The sequence below is a fragment of the Podarcis raffonei genome, chromosome 7, assembly GCF_027172205.1.
Source record: "Podarcis raffonei isolate rPodRaf1 chromosome 7, rPodRaf1.pri, whole genome shotgun sequence".
Taxonomy (NCBI): domain Eukaryota; kingdom Metazoa; phylum Chordata; class Lepidosauria; order Squamata; family Lacertidae; genus Podarcis; species Podarcis raffonei.
In genome coordinates, this window is record NC_070608.1 from 89,003,078 (window position 1) to 89,024,898 (window position 21,821).

The 21,821-nt window shown below is 41.3% G+C and overlaps 1 protein-coding gene across 1 annotated transcript in view; it reads left to right on the top strand.

Moving 5' to 3' along the window:
• Positions 1-16,628, top strand: part of SORCS2 (sortilin related VPS10 domain containing receptor 2) — a 122,361-nt gene extending 105,733 nt beyond the window's left edge. The window contains exons 21-28 of the mRNA XM_053397582.1: positions 1,225-1,348; positions 1,759-1,871; positions 3,820-3,945; positions 5,084-5,183; positions 5,707-5,806; positions 8,076-8,233; positions 14,621-14,700; positions 14,972-16,628. Coding sequence (XP_053253557.1) covers positions 1,225-1,348; positions 1,759-1,871; positions 3,820-3,945; positions 5,084-5,183; positions 5,707-5,806; positions 8,076-8,233; positions 14,621-14,700; positions 14,972-14,995 — 825 coding nt within the window. The 3' untranslated portion in view covers positions 14,996-16,628. The remainder of the gene's footprint in view (positions 1-1,224; positions 1,349-1,758; positions 1,872-3,819; positions 3,946-5,083; positions 5,184-5,706; positions 5,807-8,075; positions 8,234-14,620; positions 14,701-14,971) is intronic.
• Positions 16,629-21,821: the final 5,193 nt, after the last annotated feature.

Here is a 21,821-nt window from a genome sequence, read left to right on the forward strand (position 1 = left end):
TCTGGATAACATGCACCCAATAATTTTGTGTGTATGTATGTATGCATGCATGTAAAAAAAACATTTTAAAATTAAAAGGAGCATCAGGAGGCTGCAATTTTGAGGAAAGTAGCAGCAGAGGACGAGGGAAAGCTGCTTTATTTACTTTTTTCTGCTCAGAACGGCCCCTCCCAAGCTGCTTCCCCCTGCCGTGTGTTCTAGGTGCATGTTTGCAGGATAAACATGTTCAGAACTGGAAAAGTCACCATAGCAGGATTTGGAGCCAGTTGAGAAAGGATTAAGCGCCTTTCCTCCTCTGCTGTCCTTCCACTCAAAATTGCAGGTTCCTGAAGCTCTTCTTTTTTTTCAAAACTGATGAGGTTTTGTTATGCACATTTGCATGCAGCATCTAGCTTCCCATATGAATTTCTAAAAAAAAAGAAACAAGAATATGTAACGCATGCTCCTCTGAAAATAATTGTTGCTTGACCTTGGATCTTCTGCTGCTAATCCCCGATGCCTTGGAGCACCCTGCTGCTACCCAGAGAATACCCAGGAGGGCTTTCCAGGGTTGAGCAGCAAATACAATTTCAGGGTAATGCCCTAGTGAATCATCACACAAACAAAGCCCTGCTTAGACCAAATTAAATAAACAGTTTGTTACCATATGAAATATTTATGCTTCCACAGTTGCAATGTTCTCAGCATTTTTCTTCACCCTTCATTTGTTCCTCACCAGGACTGAAAGAAAATGGCCCCCATTCCACGTGCCATTTGCAGGTTTTTGTGAATTGGTGCTAGCAATGGCAGTCTTCTTTTGGATTTTTTAAGACCTTTTTTGGTGCCCTTGCTCATAGGCATTGGAGCTTCTCTTGGCGGCTGCCACCTGTTGGCTTCTGTTTTTGTTTCATAATGTCCTGGAATGACGCTGCGTCTGAGACATTGCAGGGAACAAAAATGGCACCTGCCAGCTGGTAGTGATCAAGGGAAGCTCCTCTGCTGACAAACGTGGTGTGGACACGCTTTTTTTATAAAAGGGTTAAAAGTAGGGAGAAAGACGAGCACCATCGCTTCTGCCAATGCGAAGTTCCCTCAGATGTTTCAAATAATTTTGCTGAAAATTGTCCCCAGGTTTGTTCCCCCCTTCAATTTGAAGATGAAAGCTCTTAGTTGAACATTTGGGCTTTGCTTATTTTTTTCTCTTTCTTTCTTTCTTTCTTTCTTTCTTTCTTTCTTTCTTTCTAGCCACTTCTGTCACTGGAGAATTTTTTGGTAACCAGTTTTGCAGAGGTGGGGGAAGTCAGAGTTACAGTTCAGGCTTCCTGTGGGAACTCCATGCTTCAGGATTCCAAGATTGTCCGTGTTTTGGGTGAGACACTTAACTTTCAAATATATATTTTAAACTATGCAAATTCTTTCACCTCCATCCTATTGTAGCTGAGACATCTTGGGTTAAAGTTTGGGCTTTTCTGAATATTTACAAGTCTGTGGGTGCTTCAGCTGTGAACATGACAAATCCTGGCACGCAATCAGCTTTGGGGAATTAATTCTACTCTTCCAGTGATTGTCATGGTTTTGTTACTCATGTGTGTTCATGTACTATGTAGTTCTCCCCTTAGTTGCTTGTTTTCTGTTGTGAAAATTTTCAGATAAAGACTGTGGTTATAGAATATTTCTTCTGCATAATAGCTTTGTGCAGAGAAACTTTTGTGCAAATCCAGAATTGTTTTTTTTTATGTATACAAAATTTGTTTTTAAGTTCTCTCTTCCTGTTTCCAGATAATTTTCAAGTACTTCCTCTAAGGTTTTCTGAACACCTGGACTTATACAACCCAAACATACCTGCCTGGCGGGAAGATGTTGGCCGTGTCGTAACGCAACAGATTGCAAAGGTGCTCTGATGGTTTGCAAATTTAGCAGAGATGGAACAGAGGGAATGTGGAGCCTTTGGAGAAGCTTGTATATAGAGTTAGTGCAGCAGGATGACATAACTGGGTTTTGGTTTTACTTCTTGTTCCCTTTGTGTCTTTAAATGAAGTAGAGACATTTTTCAGGGAGAATGTGGTTTTACGTTATATATTTATCAAGTTATCAAGGTTTTAACAGTGATTGTAGATAAATGATCTTGAATTGCTTGTATTTACTCAAATCTAATGCTCACCATTTTTGGCCAAATTGCGGTACAAAAATTAAGGTATGCTTTTGATTCAATGGCACATTTACAATCACCAGCAAATACTTTTTTTGGTTTCAAGGTTCTGAAATTTGAGGTGTGCATTAGATTTGAAATTATGGCATGTAATTTAGGGCTCAAGCAACAAAGTGCAAACAATGCTTTGATATACTGTACATCAGCGAGGATCCATAACAAACACAAATTGACTTCTCTTGAGAGAAATATGATTAACTCATTATTCGGGAGTAATTTTCTTAAAATACTTGTCACTGGATTGAGAGGAATGCCTATCGTAAAAAGAATAGTGGAATACTTATGATACAAAAATGATTTTGATCTGTTATGTTTCACCTCCTATCAGTATTTCACTAAATTGTTTTGCTCAATTTCAGACACATTACCTACATCACTATAATTTTCAATATCACCTCCTCACAAGAAAATGTTTCACATTCAGATTGTTTTTTTATTTATTGTCCAATGATGGAAGGAACCTCTAATAAACCAATAGAGGCTTGGGTTAATAACATCTGGAGCATTGCTCTATCAAAACGCCTCACATACCATCAGCAATTAATCAAAGGTTTCTACAAAAAGATACATTTGACATGATCTGGTCTCCCTTTTTCTCTTTTATTGAAGAAGAACAGGATATTTTAATGTCATCATCATCATAGAGGGGATATATCGATTAAAAATGTCTAGCCAGATTGTTGGTTGGGTTCAAGCCAACATGACAGTGATGTGGGATTGAGGATTAGAATGATCATTTTGTGATACTATGGCAATGGACAAAGCTGTATTGTAACTTTTGAATAAATGTTTTAATGTTTTTTTTAAAAAAAGAATATATACATATTCCACCACCTCCCGCCTCTGGTTTTGATGTAACTATGCAATGGGGTTTTGTTGGTTGTTCAGTTGGAAGTTGCCTTGAGCAAGATAAAATGACTTACTAACTAAATAAATAGATCTCCCACCTTGCCCTGCAAGGTGCACACAGACACACATATTGCTTACCATGTTAGAAGATGGAACTGCAATCTTTTGCATACTTAGCTAGGAAAGAAACTCACTGAACACAATGGGACTTAACATAGTGTAAATGCATAAGATCAGACCATAGCTGTCAACTTTTCCCTTTTCTTGCGAGGAATCCTATTCAGAATAAGGGAATTTCCCTTTTAAAAAGGGGGAAATTGACAGCTATGGATCAGACTGCATAACCATCTGTTAAAATTGGGGAGGAAAAAAGGGAATCTTTGCCAACTTGAGTCCCATCAGGGGAAAAGGTGGGGTATAAATAATTAGATGATGATGATGATGATGATGATGATGATGATACAGCACGCAGCACTAAATCTGTCATTAGTGCAAGCAATAAGGCACTGGTGAAACTCCAAGACACTTGAACTTAATAAGTATTTTCCACTTTTTAAAACAAATTGCCTAAATCTTCCTATTATTATTATTATTTATTCTTTATTGCATCCATTTGTTTGTTTGTTTGTTCTTCTCCAGTAGTTATTCCAAACCTTGACTAATTCATGTGAGGCAAGAAACAAATCAAATCAAATCACTTTAAAGGAACTATAGTAGAGCAGTTTATTACAAAGGTAGCCATGCAGTCCAAGTCCATTTCTGAATGGTTTCTCTCCCCTCAGGAAACAGGCGTACCTGAAGAAGGTCTTGTTACAGTAGTAAAACCTGGACTGCCCACAACTGCAGATTTACATGTGCTTCTATCCATGAACCACACCAAAAGCAAAATAAGTATGTCTAGCAATAAGGTAAGAAGACAGATGAATATTAATTTAGAGCACAATACAGATTGACTGTCTCACTCCTTATTAAACTAAGAGCACTGTGTAATTTTGCAACATGTCTAGCAAAGCAGAGAATCACTCTTTGAAGGGCCTAAAAGTATTTTAGGAGGGAACTGTCACATGTTTCCTCTAACAGCTGATGCATCAATACGACTACATCTCTTCTATGTGACTGGAGCCCCCAGGACACAGGTCATGTGTGCACACTCCTAATATCTGGGGATGTGCAGCACTAGTATAGGAAGCAACCATCCAATTAGGCTGCAATAGTAAGGTATGAATTGGCCCTAGATTCACATTCCAATTTTCTTATTTCTCCTTCTCCTCCTTGGAAAGAGTGCAAGGCATTAGCTTTGGAGAGGGTATCATGCTACAAGAAAAAAAAACCCTGTGCCCCAAATACTGTAGATGCTGAATTGAGACAGATATCAGCCTGACAAACACTGCTCAGTCTTGTCTTATCGTTTCTTTTTTAATATGGGCAGTTACTGGATGCATAATCATGCCTCAGTGCTTTTGCAGCTGAAGCATGAAGTGAAAAGTCCTTGTGACTACCACTGAACAAAATCAATATTTCAGAAGTCACAGGGCCCCTATAGTATTAAAATATTCATCTTTTGCCATCAGCTTTAATAGCAATTATTTCAGATTCTGCAGCATCAGGATTCACTGCCTTCTCATAGATGAATGTTTTGCCTCAAAATTTGCTGTGGGTAACCCAGATTTGAGTACAGTGGTACCTTGGGTTACATACACTTCAGGTTACAGACTCCGCTAACCCAGAAATAGTGCTTCAGGTTAAGAACTTTGTTTCATGATGAGAAAGAAATCGTGCAGCGCCGGCACAGCGGCAGCAGGAGGCGCCATTAGCTAAAGTGGTGCTTCAGGTTAACAGTTTCAGGTTAAGTACAGACCTCCGGAACGAATTAAGTACTTAACCCGAGGTACCACTGTATAAGAAACCCCTACTTCATTTTGAATTTTACTTTTGGCTGAATTTTCATAGCAACTCAACAGTGAATAACTCCACACAAGCAATGACTTCCTTTTGGCGGTTGTGGAAGGTAGGACCTGCCTAATACAGTTTTTCTTATGTTTCCAGAGAATAGCTGCTATTAAGCAATCTTTGAATGCCCATAACATCAGTTTCTTCATGAGAGGAGGACGCTGGGTCTTTGTGACCTTAGTTAGCTCTGATTCAGGTAAAATTTGTATCCTTTTTTGACAGTTAGTTGATGTTCCTCTCATGTTTAAGTTAAAATAATATTGAAGCTCCATATTGGTTTGGAATTCACACACACACACACACACACACACACACACACACCAGTCAGCCTATCATTACAATTAAAACAATCACTTTGAATAGAATTTAAATCTTGCTCTTAAATGTTATATGGAAGAAAATCCTATTGAAGTGAAGATTCCCTGCGTCCAGAAATGAGGTTAGACCTGGGGAGTTAGATCTTTTCCACACCATACATAAAGCATATGGCCTCCCCAAAGAATCCTGGGACTTTGTGAAGGGTGCTGGGAATTGCAGTTAAGTCAAGGGCTATACCGTTCCCAGGACCTTAGTCCCATTGACTTTACTGCATTGTGGACAAGATGAGTGGATACAGTTTAGGGTCACTTTTTAAAAAAAGAATCTGCACTAATGCTAAATACAGAGGATGGTTGATTGTTCTCAGGATTGAATTTAACAGTGTGTGCCTTTGGTTTCAGATTCTCAGAGTATTGGAGGAGGAGGGTACTGGGCGATAATGGCCCTTTTTGTCATCTCTCTGGTGGCTGTAGGTGCTATCGTCCTCTACAAGTTTAAAAGGCAAGTGATTTTATATCTGGCATCATATGCAGAATATGTTTATAAAGCAGAAGTTGTCTGGAAATCATAGGAAAAGCTTTTCTTTTCTTTTTTAAAAAAATCTTCACTTTTTTTTAACATCTTTTCCCTAACCCTATTATTATAAACTTTTCATGGTATGTTAATAGCTTCCAAAACAGATATAAAACAGATATAATAATAATAATTCCCCTTTTTAGGAAACAAAATATTATTCACAGTAGGGACAGATTTTTAAAAAATTAAACTGAAAGTAACTTTGCCTGTACAAAACGTTGTGAGTAAAGGCTGTGGGGAAATGATTTTTCCAGGATGTGTGGCAGCTTCCCTTGCAGGGCGGAAAAGTCCCCGTGGCTTTGCGTTCTGTTCCTGCCCCCACCCACCCAGGCTGGGCTAGGCTCCTGCCCCACGTCCCGGGTGGAAGCCTTTCGGTCCAGAAATTAAAAAGTAAAAAATACCCCCTTGCCTAATCAAGTATTTGGGGGGCGAGTCCTGAATGACACTGTATGACTAGACTTCAAAACGGTTTGCAGTGGTTGATGTGACTGTTATTCACTCTGCTGCAACATGAGAAAAGTAACGTATCTGGTGAGTTGGTGTCAGTCCTCTCTACCAAAACTCAGCAGAGCAGAACCTGGTGCTTCCGTGCATCTTTCAGGGATTGCCTGGTGCTCAGCTTCCTAAGAGCAGCATTGTAGAGTTAGGACAGGAGCATTCATTTCACTTTAATTATAGTCACAAGCTGTACCAATCTGAGTTACTAAAGGTCTATTGTTCCTAATAATGAGTAAGCAGGAAACGAGCAATCTGTTGTTCCAAGGTCAAAATTCAATTCCTTCAAGTGAGCAATGAGCAATCATAACACTGGAAATACAAATGAGAAGAGTACTTCGGGGCTAAACAAATCATTTTATTAGTCAGCTTATGTCACAAACACTAGGTTAGATCTGGGGATGCTTGAGGAATTCAATTTCTGATGCAAAACAACCTGATCTACACTTCCCAAATGGAAGAAGGAACATAACTATCCTTCAAAAGTAGTTCTCAACTCAAATAAAATACACAAAAATGTGTTAAACTTTTAAAAATAACATATATTTATAAATGTGCACATTGAGATAACAATGAACAATCACAAATAAATGCAGAAATGGAATGGACCTATCAATGAAGACCTGAAAAATTGACACAGAATGGAAATAGATTGATCTGTCCAGCCCTAGTTGGACAGAAGAGTTCTCTGGAACTGAGGGTTGCGGACGCTGAACTCTTCCCATTTTTGGCCACACTGACACATAACAATCAACCGTTGTTTCTGGTTTGTTGTGCACAATCAACACGCAGGTGCAACCTGATGCTTTGCTTCTCCCCTGATGCAAATAAAGAAACAAACATGGGGAAAACGAAGCATGACTATGGGTTCAGATGTAACAGGAAGCCAAGCTTAATTGACAATTCCTGGTTTGTATCTCTGCTTGCCTCAGGGAAGAAGCAGAACATCAAGTCGTACCTGCATGTTGATTGTGCACAACCAAGTCATATAGAACTGTGTCAGATGACACAGAATGCCAGTGGTGTGCCCCATGTGCAGACTTCCCACAGGCATCTTGTTGGCCACTGTGAGAACAAGATGCTGAACCATGGCCCTGATCCAGCAGGCCTCTTTTTATGTTCTTAACCAGGGATTTGCCTCAATGCACCTTTTAAACATTCCTTTTGGAGGTAAAGATTTAGGCCAGGGGTCAGCAACCTTTTTTTGAGGCTGGGGCGGTCCACTCCCCAGCAGACCTCTCAATGGGCTGGAGCGTGTGTGCCCATGCATGCGCTCAAGCTATTTCCGGCGCTCTTCTGAGATGGAGGAGTGCCTGTGCGCATGCGCACACGCTGTTTCCGGCGCTCTTCCGACCCGGAAGTCAGTTCCTGTGGTGAGGGAAAAAATGGTGCCCCCCCCCCAAAGCACGGAATACGCACGCCGATCCACGGAACGGCCATGGGCCGGTTCCAAGAAGCTCATGGGCCAGAACCAGTCCATGGGTCTTAGGTTGCCAACATCAGATTTAGGTCCTAGTCTGGCTATAGTAGCATGCAGAAAATAGGTGGTTCTAGGTTGGCAAGTACATTCCCATCAGCATGAAAAGGTGCTTCTAGCCAATTCAATTGAGTCTTAATGAGCTGGTATTATCCACACCCATTTGTGGATCAGAGCAGCACTGTACAACATTGCATTACAATCCTGTCTTGTACTCTTAAGGAAATTACCAGGCAGAAATGTCTATGCACAGATGCAAAATGAAAAAGAACAAGAGATGACCAACCCTGTAAACCGTAGAGAGGACACCCAAAATATCATCCAGGGGGAGGAGTTTATTGATGATGATCTTGATTGTCAAACACTGGGAAATGCAAGAGGTGAGTACACCTTCTCTTTCTTTACTGGCAAATTTCTGCTCCGCTCTCAAAAGGGTTCTCATAATCAATAATACCAACTGCTATATTATTGCAGCATCCAACAAAATATGTTGTACACATGTCAGTCCATGGGAACAAATATTTATTTAGGACCCAAGTGCTGAATGAATAAAATAAGGAAAATTATAACGGCAGTGGTGGTAGGGGAAAATCACGACTAACTGTATGCTTGACAAGCACTATACAGCAGTAACTCACTTTTTCTTTTATAATTACATTGATTATGAAAGCATTTGTTTCATTCCATTCCATAAGCGTTTGGAAATGCGTTTCCAATGTACCAGCAGCCTGAGTGGCATTCTTCATTATATTGTGGTCATTGTAGACCACAGCAGCTGTATTATTCATATCTGAATTCTGATTTACCAAAGGTTACATCCACACCATACTTCCTCCAGAGAATCCTGTGGACTGCAGTTTGTTAAAGGTGCTGGGAATTGTAACTGTGTGAGGGGGAAATGGCAGTTTCCAGGATTCTTTGGGGAAAGCCATGACTGTTAAAGTGCTATACAGTGGAACCTCGAGTTGCGGACGTAATCCATGATGGAGGCACGTCCGCAACCCGCAGCGTTCGCATCCTGAAGCGCCGCGTCTGCGCCGGCACAATTTGGCGCTTCTGCGCATACGCAAAGCGCGCATGTGTGAGTGGCGAAACCTGGAAATAACCTGTTCCAGTACTTCCGGGTTTCCTGCAGTCCGTAACCCAAAAACACATAACCTGAAGCGTCCATAACATGACGTATGACTGTAAATGTGCTTTAAATGCAAGGTGTAGATGTGGCATTAAACATACATTCTGGGTTCGTTCTTCAATCTATATATTTTATTAATTAATGGAAATACTGATTTTAAAAAGTATATGCTGAAGTAATCTAACATTTAATACTTTATAAAATATGTCAGTTAGGTTGACATTTATTAGTTCTTGTAAAAAGTGACTACAGCTAAATCTGTTAGCTTGACTAGGGGTTACTTCCTATTCTAGTTACTCACTGCTGAGGGAGAGGTGAATCTGAGGGCCTAAGGACTAGAAAGTGAGCACCATGGCACCAATTTTAAAAAGAGGATTGGGGCTACAAGAGAGCCTGGAAATCATGGGCCAATTAGCTTAATGTTTGTCCTGGTAGAAATACTAGTTGAAGATAAAACAAGCAAGCATATAGAACAAGCCCCGCTGAAGCAAAATCAGCATGGCTTCTGCAAGGATACATCCCATCTCACTTCTTTTTAGAGTGTCAATACCATATAGATAGTGGTGATCCAGTTGAGAAACTACTTCACCAAAGACTCCTGAGTAAGCTTAGCAGTCATGGAATAAGAGGCAGGCTCCTCTTTTGTATCAGGTATTGTTTAAGTAAGAATAGATGGACAGATCTATCAAGAGAAGGATGTAGAAAGTGGAGTCCCCCAAAGATCAGTATTAGGACCTATACTTTTTAACTTATTCTGAAATGATTTGGAGCTAGGGGTGAGCAGTGGGTGGCCATGATTGCTAACGATGCAAAGTGGTTAAAACAAAAAGAGGCAGTGAAGAGCTCCAAAAAGGATGAGTGGTGAAATGGTGAATACAATTCAATGTAAACAAGTGTAAAGTGGTGCATGTGAAGAGAAAAAACCCAATTCCACATATACCCTAATGAGGTCTGAACCATCTCTGACTGACCAGGAGTGATACCTTGGGGTCATAGTGGATAGCTCAACAAAGATGTTGAGCTGTGAAAAAGGCAAATTTCCTGCTAGGGATAATTAGGAAAGGAAAATAAAACTTCTGCTATAATGCCATTACACAAATCAATGGTTCAACCGCATTTGTAATACAGTGGTAACTTGGGTTACATACGCTTCAGGTTACATACGCTTCAGGTTACATACGCTTCAGGTTACAGACTCTGCTAACCCAGAAATAGTGCTTCAGGTTAAGAACTTTGCTTCAGGATAAGAACAGAAATCGTGCTCCGGCGGCGCGGCGGCAGCAAGAGGCCCCATTAGCTAAAGTGGTGCTTCAGGTTAAGAACAGTTTCAGGTTAAGAACGGACCTCTGGAACGAATTAAGTATTTAACCCGAGGTACCACTGTATACAAATTCATGGAAAGTAAGACTAGCAATGGCTACTAGCCACAGTGGCTTTGTTCTGCCTCTGCTGCCTCTTCCACTGTGAAGACAGACACAAAGAATCCATTCAACTTTTCTACAATCTCCTTTTCTTCTTTTAGCACACTTTTGACCTTGTCATTCTAGGGTCCCACCACTTCTCTAGTTAGCCTCCTGCCTCTGATGTATTTAAATAATTCATTGTTATTGTTTAGGTTTTTAGCAATTTGCTCCTCAAATTCATTTTAAGCCCCTGCTATTGTCTGCTTGCATTTCTTTTCTTTTTTGTTCTCTTCATTTGGACCAAACTTCCATTTTCAAAAGGAAACCTTTTTGTCTCTAACAGCTAATTGAATTCTGCTTTAACCACAGAGGCTGTGGTGGTACATTTCTTGATCTGTGTTATATATTTTAGCTGAACTTCCCAAGCACATGGGTGTCTGCAGAAATAATTTCAGGGGCAGGGGCAAAGTAGATTTGTAAAAAGATTTTTAACTATAGGTTGTTGATGATGATTTGCAGTCTTCATAGAACGTAATTCCACAAACCATTGCATTGTGCTAAAGAGAAGCAACGAGAAATCATAGTGGATTGTGCCTGTTGGAAATTTACTGCATTTTATGGAATTATACATATCAGAACTAACTTCTAACAAATTCCTTTATTTGTCCATTTACCAATAACAGAGAAAAACATACAGCTTGAGTTTGTCCATTGAACATCAATACTTGGAATTCTAAACCAAATTAAAACCCCTAAGGCTGAATTTCCCCTACTTTTACACATTCATTGTGATGAATGCCAAACCCAAGGTCTGAAACCACTCAGGTTTTTTTGTTAATGCTTTTAAAATTATTATTAAATTTCTATACCAAGGGACATGGGTGGCGCTTTGGGTTAAGCCACAGAGCCTAGGGCTTGCTGATCAGAAGGTCAGCGGTTCGAATCCCCGTGACGGGGTGAGCTCCCGTTGCTCGGTCCCTGCTCCTGCCAACCTAGCAGTTCGAAAGCACGTCAAAGTGCAAGTAGCTAAATAGGTACCGCTCTGGTGGGAAGGTAAACGGCGTTTCCGTGCGCTGCTCTGGTTCGCCAGAAGCGGCTTAGTCCTGCTGGCCACATGACCCGGAAGCTGAACGCCGGCTCCCTTGGCCAATAAAGCAAGATGAGCGCTGCAACCCCAGAGTCGGTCACGACTGGACCTAATGGTCAGGGGTCCCTTTACCATTAAATTTCTACACCACCCTTCATCTGAGGATCACAGGGCAGTTTATAATATAAAAACACAAAAATACATAACATAGTAACAAACAAACAAATAACCGTCCCACCCCCCAGTTTAAAAGGCCAAAAATTGTTTAATTACCTGGTGGCCTGGAATAAAAGGAATGGTTTTGCCTGGTATCTAAAGATATATAATGATGGTGCCAGGTGACCCTCCCTGGAGAGAGCATTCCACAAATGGGGAGCCACCACAGAAAAGGCCCATTCTTGTTTTGCTACCTTCAAGATCTTTTGTGGACCTCAGATGAGGGTTGCCGGGTCAGGGTTGGCTGATAAGGAAGAGGGTTGTCTGTCCTTGACACTAAATAAAATACAGTACTAGGTGGATCATTCTGTAATCAAAAAGTGAAGTTGTCAACGGTCTTTTCTTTTATGAATTTATCCTTGGGATAGCTCTTCCATTTTTCTCTATGGACGCTCAACAAACACAAGCCTGACAATTAGTCTTCACTCATTGTCGATTTTAGCCCTGCCTTCACCCTCCACAATGTACCAAAGGATTGTTCAGTTGTTCATTGTGTAACTGGGAGGGAAAGTGCTATGAGAATGACCATTTTAATAGCAGAGCACATTTTGTTGTGGTCCAGTAGTTCAGTAAGGCTCATGATCCAAACATCACCCAGTGATGGTTATATTTCTTTGGTAGACTCACAGCTTGTGCGAGGGCTATGTTTCTAGGGTGTGGGGGGGAGGGGTACGCATAAAACTGAAATCACATTTAGTCAGAAAACCCTTGGCACCAACAAGTTGTGTTTAATTTGTGCAATGTCAGCTGGCCAGCTGCAAAGCAGGTAAAACTGTGATCACACAAGTTAAATGTGTCCAAGTTGTGAGTCTTTTTGCCAACAATTCATACCAAGTAACAGACTCATCCCCAAAGTTTTCAAATTTGTAAAGTTCCTGAATGGGATTGAAAGTTTCATCAATGAAAGAGGACATCAGTGAGATAATTAGCGAATCCAAAGACAAACAATGCAAGTTGTTGTCCATGATGCACACAACTGGAACAAAATATGTTTTCTCTTGGTTTTGCCTGGTCCTGCTAATTGCTTGAGTTGCTTGATAATAAGGGGTAATTTTCTGCAAACACACAGATACTCTTTCATTGTTGAATCCCCCAGCTTTCCCATAGCATTGGTATGTTGGGAATTAGTCTTTGCATGCTCTTAGGGAAATTTTTTATGATGCCTTTAATTGTGCCAACTGTGGGATTAGCAGTAGACAATGGTGGTCTAATATATTGCCCTGATTTGTGCTTGAACCCTATAGTTGAGCAACCCTTGTATACTTGTACAACTAACTTATTGAGATTGAGTCCAAAATCAGAACAGGCAGATGAGATGGCATTGAGAATACCTGCTGCAGTTCGGTCTGAGACTGAAATGAACCCAATGAATTCTCACGTTCAGATGCATTCACATCACTTTCTGCCAGGCTGGAATGGTTTTCCATGTTTTATCACTGCTTTCATGATTTGTTGTAACCTGCCCTGTGCCCTTATGGTGAAGTGCAGGTAAGAAAACTTATAAAAAAACATAGGGCAGCCTTCCACCCAACCCCCATGGAAAATCCGTGGAAAGTCAGCAGAAACGAGAGCTGCCATATTTCAAGAAGTGAAAATCCAAAAACATACAAATTGTGCCCCCCCCCTTTTTTGGAAAAACAATTTTTGGGTTATGTTGCAAAAAATCCAGGATGAACTGCCGCTTTTCGGAAATTCCCCCCAGACGTCACTTCCACCATTGAAATCCCGGAAATTCTCCCCAGATGTATGGCAACCCTAGCACAAACAATGTTGTTTCCTTCTGCCCCACGCCAGGGACATTTAGCCTCATGGAAATATCATCTCTACCCTATCTGAAACTGCATTTTTCTGGTGAATGGTCCATTCCAGAATTTTTATTTTTTATTTTTGTTTCTATAGCCTCCATTTTGCTAATTAGCCGTAATAGTGGTTTGATGCACATTCCCTTTCTCGAGATCTAGTGACATGCTGTTCTTTTGACAGAGATCCCTGTGATATACTCTGATTCAGCATAAGGACCTATAAACGTGAGTGCAGCATCCCTAGGTGGATGAGGAACGGCTGCCAGGCTTGCTTCCCAGCACCCTCGTGGCATCTTGAGATGCAGGGCCAACCCACCCACGAGGCAAGGGGAGCTGGCTGCCTCAGACGGCAGGATCCACAGGGGGCGCAGATTCGGCCTCCTCCTGCTGCCATGGTAGCAGCAAGAGCTGTGGACACGCCTTGGAGGCCTCCTCAGCAGTCGTCTCCCCCCCCCCCCCCGCCACCACCACATGCTGCCTCTCCCGCAGCATCTTGGCGAATAAGAGGCATTGCTGGTCTCCTCCCCCCCTTGTTCCTGACGTAGATCTTCATTCATCCCTTCTTCCCTGGCTGGTGCAGGGACATTTTGTGGTTCGACTCAGGTGCCAAAGTGCCTTAGGCCAGCCCTGCTCAGATGATAGACCAGAACTACTATTCTGAAGGGGGAAGCAGGATTTGGATTAAGCCTTCCCTGCCCCGCCTCCCACTCCCAGCCAGGTGATTGGTACTCTTGTTGTTGATTGACTGGGGCTGCCTGCATGTCCCCCCCCCCCCGTTTAGTGCAAATGTATCGTCAGGTCAGGGCCATGGTGTAAGGAAACTTTTCAATTATTCCATTCATTCTTTTTGTCGTAGAATTTTCTTAGCTTAACTGCAGGGGACGCTTCCTCCGACGAGGATCTGAAATACATGTGACAAATGTTAGATTTGCCATGGGGATTCCCTTCTCATCTTTGAGACAGTTTTACAGCGTAGTGTGACTAAACAAATCCTAGCTTTCTGTTCTCTCTTCTCATAATTTTGGAATTTTTACAGTGGCATATTTCTAGACTCACCCATCCACTTCTTTTGTTTTTATATATTTTATGTTGCCTACTTTATCGCTCTCCACACCATTACCTTGCAGTGACTCCTTCTGGGAGAGGTGGAAACTTGAACAGCTACAGAGTTCCCTTATTGCTGATGGCAGTCAGTGTCCAGTCCCAGGTCAGTGTCATCTTAAAAGGAAGCCTATGGTTCCATTCTTCTCCCTTGCCTCCTCCCCCCAAACCACTTTATGATCTCACTTGGCTCCACACTATAGGGATTCCCAATAGTTCATCGAAAGCCAACATTTTTAGCAACACAAAACTGCTGCACCACTCTTACCTGATGCGATTTTGATAAAACCCACCATCCCATGGAATAGAAGGGGGTGGGGTTCCTGTCAAAATCCTGTAATTTGCTAATCATTGTGCTTTGTTTTTCTGTTCCTTAGGCAATCTCTCAGGCATGGTTCTGAGCACTAGTTCCAGGGAGAAGCACAGTTACCTGATTAGCTGATACTCACAAATGAACACATAGACTCTTCTGTTGGGTCCCTCCTTCTCCCTCTGAAGATATAACTACTGGTGGGATGGAGAAGTTGTCTTGAAGACAGGCACAGACGTGTAATACTTGGAGAGAAAGATAATATAATTTGTTTCCATGGCTGTGGACTTTTTTTACACCTCAAACTAAGATAGCAGATCTGTAGCCCTAGGCACACTTGCAACCACCTTTTCTGTCTCCCGTGTCTCTAGTTCTCAATGTTCATTTAATTGAATGCATACAGCACTTAGCTCACTGTGGCAGTATCAAGTAGGAGGCTGCAGTTCTTGAGCCATGAAGACTGGTTTTAAAAGCTGTTGGCTAGTTGAAGCAGAAATCTGGTGGAATGTTGGGAATAGTTTCCTTTTACAAGGAAGTGACTCCTGGGTCTGATGTGGCACAACCGAAGAATTCAGAGAGATACTGTCAAGAGACACATTGATGACTCACTAGCATCCCTCTTCAGGCCCCGTGCAAGTCCTTCAGGCTACAGCAGCTGTGTGAAAACATCGTATAGGGTGATGCTGAAGTGGGAAGTCTCACAGCTTCTTGTACATCACCACTAAGAAACTCTCTGCTTTGTTTTGTTCCCAGACCAGGTTTCCTCCTTTTCAGACACCACCCACCCTTCCATAAGTGGGTACCACTAGACTGACTGGTAGTTTGCAACCTACATAATTATATAGTATACAGCTTGGGCTGCCTTACTGTCTTTTGGTCCCCATAACAGCAAGTGTAATTACTTTTTTTATTTCTGTAACCCTTTTTTGTATCTTTTTAAACTTTCTATTTTTATAGCTATACAAGCATTCCTGTCTCAGGATAGTACTGTCAAAGCAGCATACTTGGAACTTGCTATTTTAGTCTTTTTCCTTTTTCTACTGTGGGGCGGAACAAACTGGAAAAAAAACACACTGCCTTGGATGTGTCTGACAATCTGGTGAATTAAATTTGAGAATTAATTCCATTGAAATGATTGCACTTTCTCAATCTTACCCCTAGGTGTCACGCTTCATTCCTGAGACCCGCGTTGAGCTAGACCTTATTTCTGTGTGCAGGACAATGGTCTCCTGTGATGGTTACTCTTGTTTTGAAGGTGTGCAAGTTAAATGCTGTGTTTGCTTATTCTACCCCAAGTAGCTTCATGGAGCAGGAACTGCAAGGTTGCAGCCAAACCTGCGCCTAATTGTATTTGCTCTGAGAGTCTTGTGTAGGAAATGAACCACAACACTGCTTGGAACTAGTCACTGAGCATCTTTCTAATTGTCTCACTTTTTACAAAGAAATAGCAGAGTTACCTTAGGTTTGCTGAATAGCAGTGGATAACCAAGCATAAATAAGAATGAGTTATGTCACACTTACTAGTATTGTATGTATTAGATTACTATGTCTCCAAGGTGCCAATGTTTATTTTTGCTGAAAGCACATTCCATTTTGTCATGTTCTATTTTGTCCTCTTGTGAGCACTAAATCCTGCAGAACTGTTAAGCACAATGCATTCAGGAACTGACTATCCAAATGGATGATAACATTGCTGTGAATGAATTGTGTCTTTTTGCCACTTGCTCAGGATCTCAGTCTGTGTTTGTTGATGCCGCAAGACCTACTAATGCCCTGAACATTTGCTTCTGAAGGAGCCATGCAGACTGCCGCTTTGCCTGCACAGTGCTTAGCAGCTGTTGAGAGACCATGCGCATGAGGAGTCCCAAGGACTTTATTTCACTGTTCATAGTACTGCTGGCACTGTAAACAGCAAGACCTCTCCAGGTAGGATATAGGATAGAATTCCTGTCCACCAGGCTGGACAACAATTTTCAGAAATCTTAGAAACCCTATGAGGAAGACAAATCACCACAGGTCTATGGGGTACATCCAGAAGGGTGTTTATGCTTCGCATGTGTGCAAATTTTTCACAGCATTTCCATTACGATTGGTATCAAATGCCAACTCTTATTCCAAGGATAATCAGGATTTACCCTTTCTGGAAAAATCCAATAAATTATATATATATATATATATAGATATATATATATTTATATATATATATATAAATAAACAGTTTACAATATTAAGCCCCTGTTTAGAAGAACACAAGGTCTCATACCCACAGATCAATAACGGATTACTAAAAATGGGGGGAAACTGGTCTGTGTTATGACTCCAGCAAAATTAAATCTTATGGCATTCAATAGTTTCTTGGAACACTTTCTGGAGAAGTGGATTATTGGAACAACTGTATTTAAAGTGCTAATAAGTCAGTTGATGTCCAGTGCTAACTCTTAATTCTAGATTTTTAGTATTGCTTCATGAAAAATATTGCTTCTCGTCCTTGGAATGGAAAATCCCCACCTTTACACACAGGAAATTCCAGTTCTGCTCCTCCCCCAATCAGAATAGGAATAATAATAATAATAATAATAATAATAATAATAATAATAATAATAATAATTATTTATACCCAGCCACTCTGGGCGGCTTCCAATCAAGTGTTAAAAACAATACAGCATTAAATATTAAAAACTTCCCTAAACAGGGAATAGAAAGAAGCTAAATGGTGTGTTTGTTTTGAGATGTTTTGGTTGTTGTGCTTTTGATTTGTTACTTGAGCACTATTTAACATTAGCATGCATTTACTGTAAATGCACACTTGTTTTCTGTGCCTGCCTTAATGTTTTTATAAGGTGTACTGTTCATGCTGGGTATGAGTTACAGTCCATTATTCCAACCTATAGTTCCATGGGCATTGTTGCACAGACATGGAACTCCTGCTTCTTATATTCTTTAGTGAAGAGAGAAGCCTTGCACATACGAAAGAACATGTGCAAATATGCAATCCCCTTTACTGAAGTGACTGAGCGTTCATTTCCATCACCTTCTATCTTTTCTTGCATGTGTGAAAAAACCTTGACTTTGGCTGATAAAGTGCAATGCAGAGTTAACATTTTTCTAACTTTGCTGTAAGTGCTCCTTCTTCCAAACATGGAGGGAGACTTTTTTGGGAGGCGGGGGGGGGGGACAAATTAAAAGGGTTGGACTCTTATTGCAAGAAAGTTCAGATTCTGACAATTTGAAGTCACATAATATTGATATAGCTTTTGCTGTGCTTTTTAATATATATATTTGCATAGCAGTCACAGCAAGATGTTTTCTCCATTGCCAGATAAACTGCTGGGAACTGTGGGTGAGTTTCTGCTTGGATGCCAGCAGGGAAATCTTGACACAATAGGGGTTTTCACATTGCATTCAAAGAGTGTACAATCTGTGTACCTGTGTACACAAATAGTTGAGCTGTACACTCGTACAGCTACTCACATGTAGCGTTCTAGGAGTGTGTAATCTGTGTGCACAATAGTTGAGGTGTACCAATCAATATGTGTACACTATTTCACAGAAACGCTTGTACATATGTAAAGACAGCTTGTACCTATGTACAGTGTAACATGTGAACAAGCTTTGTATCTTCTCCCTATATGAGAGTGGAGTGGAGCAGTACTGATTGCAAGGGTTTTTTCCCCTGTGTAATAAAAAGTTTGGAAACTTTTAGCAGTTCTTTTATTGACAGGTAAGGCTGCAATCCTAATGCCACTGCCTCCAAAGTAAGTCACATTTACTTCTGTGTAAGATGAGTGTGTTTGCAAAAAGAGGATGCCTGTTACCCTTGCCTCCTTCCTCCATGTTGTGGGATGGGTTGAATAGATTTTTAAAGTCCCATCCTTAGCAGCAAAATTGGAGCACAGGAATTAGGCTGTAAAGCTGCCTTTTGAGCAAATCCAGCTAAGTCGGCTGGCTTCCCCCTTTCTTCCTTAACAATCAGACAACAACTTGGGAAGTAAGTTTAAAAATATAATTTACTTCCTTATAATCTTGCATTGGTTCAACAGTCAAACCTTTGCAGGCAAAATATTTATATTTACAGTATAGCCAGCTTCAGGCTGGAGCAAGCAGAGATACGTCTGCATCCAAGACTGGTCAAAAAAAGCAAGAAAGAAAAGAAGGAAAATGTTTTTCAAAGGTCTGACTTTCTGCCTCTCAACAATACAGCTCTGTGGTATTAGCCCCTTCTAACTAGCAAGAATGTGCATTTGTTAGATTTGGCAGCTAATCTCCCGCACGTGTCTAATATTAGATTGTAAACTCCTTGGTGCAGCAGTTTGTTTTTTACTCTGCAAAAGCATAATGCACACTGATGACATAATATAAATCCTAAGAAGATGCCACATGATCTGTTGCCTGGTGCAAAGCCCCACAGTGAGGGGGGCCGGAAGAAGCAAGGGTACGGATACTAGCAATGTGAAGGATGGCTCAGGCATAGAAGCTTTGAGCAGTGGTGACCTGTCCTGGGCCAGCTGGGCATAAGACTCGCGGAGGCCTGACGAGAAGGGGCAGTTCAGGTCCCAGCCCTTTTGAAAGGGTTGATGATTGCACTCTTCAGTTGATAATCGGGACTCACTGTCCAGACTTTAAGAGAAGGCGTAAGGAAATTTTGAAGCCGCCTAGCAGGGAGCACCTCTTTTCATAAAGCAGGGTTGGAGGCTTAAAAAAATTAAACAGAAGCAGCACTGTCTCGTTGGTTTTGTGGTGACCTGCAACTTTCACCTCTCCTAAGGTATGTACGGCAGTTTCATGTCTTTCAGTTTGCATCCTGTTTCTCATAGCATGTGCATGCGCACCCCCCCCCCACTGTCTGCAGCTGCCAAAAGGCTTGTTAAGCTCTGAGATGAACCACTTAAAATGGGAGCAGTATAAAGCAGAGACAGGTGACCAGTAGACCCCAGTAGACCAGTGACAGCAAATGCAAAACTCAGCTACCTCAACTTCTGCTACAACTTTTGTCATCTTGTTTGTAGGTAGTAGGTGACAGCTCATGGTATTTGCTCCATGGATTAAATTGAGACAAAGGAAGTGGCTGCCACCACGCACATCTCTCTTCACTGCCAGAATCATCTAAAAACACTGCCATCCCTATAGCCATTCACTTTATCTCTGGGTGAAGCTGTGGTGGAAGAAAAATTTCAGGAGAGCTGACACATTTTAGAGTTTGACAATATATCCAATAATTTCTACTGATTTAAAGAGGTGACTCAGGCATCTTGGGAGAGTTCATAATCTTTCTGTTCATAATTATGATGAAAATTGACATTTTGAAAGGGGAAATGAATCCATCTTAAATTAACTGACTGAAAAGCTTGTGGGAAGACAATTAAGTACAATCAAATTAATATAATTGATCAAATTACTAATTGGTGCAAATTCAGTTGAAATTAATTATTTTAAAGTTCCACTGATTTCAGTGGGAGATATTAGCATATTAGTTCAGTCTTCTTTCTGGAAAGCAATGGGAGTTAATGCCTTGACTGGAATGTACCTTCTCTGATGACTAAGAGAAAATGGGTGGTTATTGCAGCAAGAATGAACGACACCTGGAGATTCTTTCCAGAACACTACCAATACAGAGAAAACATTATTGAAAGGGAGAAAGGGGGCATGTGTGTTGCCATGTGCCATGTATTTTGTACATTAAAATACATAACAAGAAGACAGGCTTTCACATCACCCCCACTAGAAAACATATATATTTCCTGATAGTTTTGATTTTTATGGACAGGTGGACTTGGATGTCTGTGTTTCTATCAAGTTTCGTAGCCCTTTCTAAATACTTCAGAGCAAGAACCAAGCTAAGTATTTATCCATCAACATCCTTTTGAAAAAAGCTATGCACCAACAAACAAGGCAGCCGTTGCTGCTTCAAAACATCTGTAAAATCTGCAAAACATCACCTGTGTGGTGTTCACAGCCTATTTCACCGATGTATCTACCGTACCTCCCAACATTCTTCAGCTCCAGATAGCAACATTTCTCACTCCCCCCCCCAACCAACTGACCCTCCTTGACCCCCATTTTTGTGCTCCCACCCACAGAGCATTTCCTATCAGAAGGGGAAGTGCCGCCACCACCTCACCAACAGGACACAGCACACAAGCCCTCCACCATTCTGAGAAACCCTCTTAATCCCTATTTTATTTTATTCTTTGGTATGCTTACAAAAAGAAAAACGCACATCAATAAATACATTTGAGAAAGATCAGATGTGGATGCACAAAGCATTAAAAAAATAAAAATAAAGCAAGACTCCATGCACTTTGCTCCGCTCCCTTTCATGCTGTCCAGGGCGACCCTGCCCTCAAATGTGCCAGGCAGGCTGGGCCTCAGGGGCAGCCGCCTCTCCGCCTCTCCCACTTTCCTGCAGCCTCTACAAGCTGCCCAGGGAGGAGACTGGCAACAGCAGCCCTGGAGAGGCAACAGGATGCAGGACAAGTGCCGGCTCCTCCTCCTTCAGCTTAGTGGCAACAGTGCTTGGGGGGGGAATAGGGGCATTCCAGGATCAAATCAGAAGCTGGGATGGCTTTCGGAATGCCAGGACTGTCCCTGGAAAATTGGGACACTTGGAGAGTATGATCTACTCCTATTTGATATGTGATATCATATGCATTTTTTGTTTTTGAAAAGTCTTGTGGGATAGCTCAGTCGGGAGAGCATAAGACTCTTTAAGGGTTGTGGATTCAAGCTCCATGTTTTACAAAAGATTCCTGCATTGGATGATTCTCGTGGTCCCTTTCAACTCTACAGTTCTATGATTCTGTGAAATATAAGAGACACCCAGGAAGCCCCTGGCCTGAAGAGTGGGGCTATTAAATTATCAAAATTAAATGACCAAACCCATTAATTTGTGAACTGAGGTGCAACTAAGACTGCTTAGG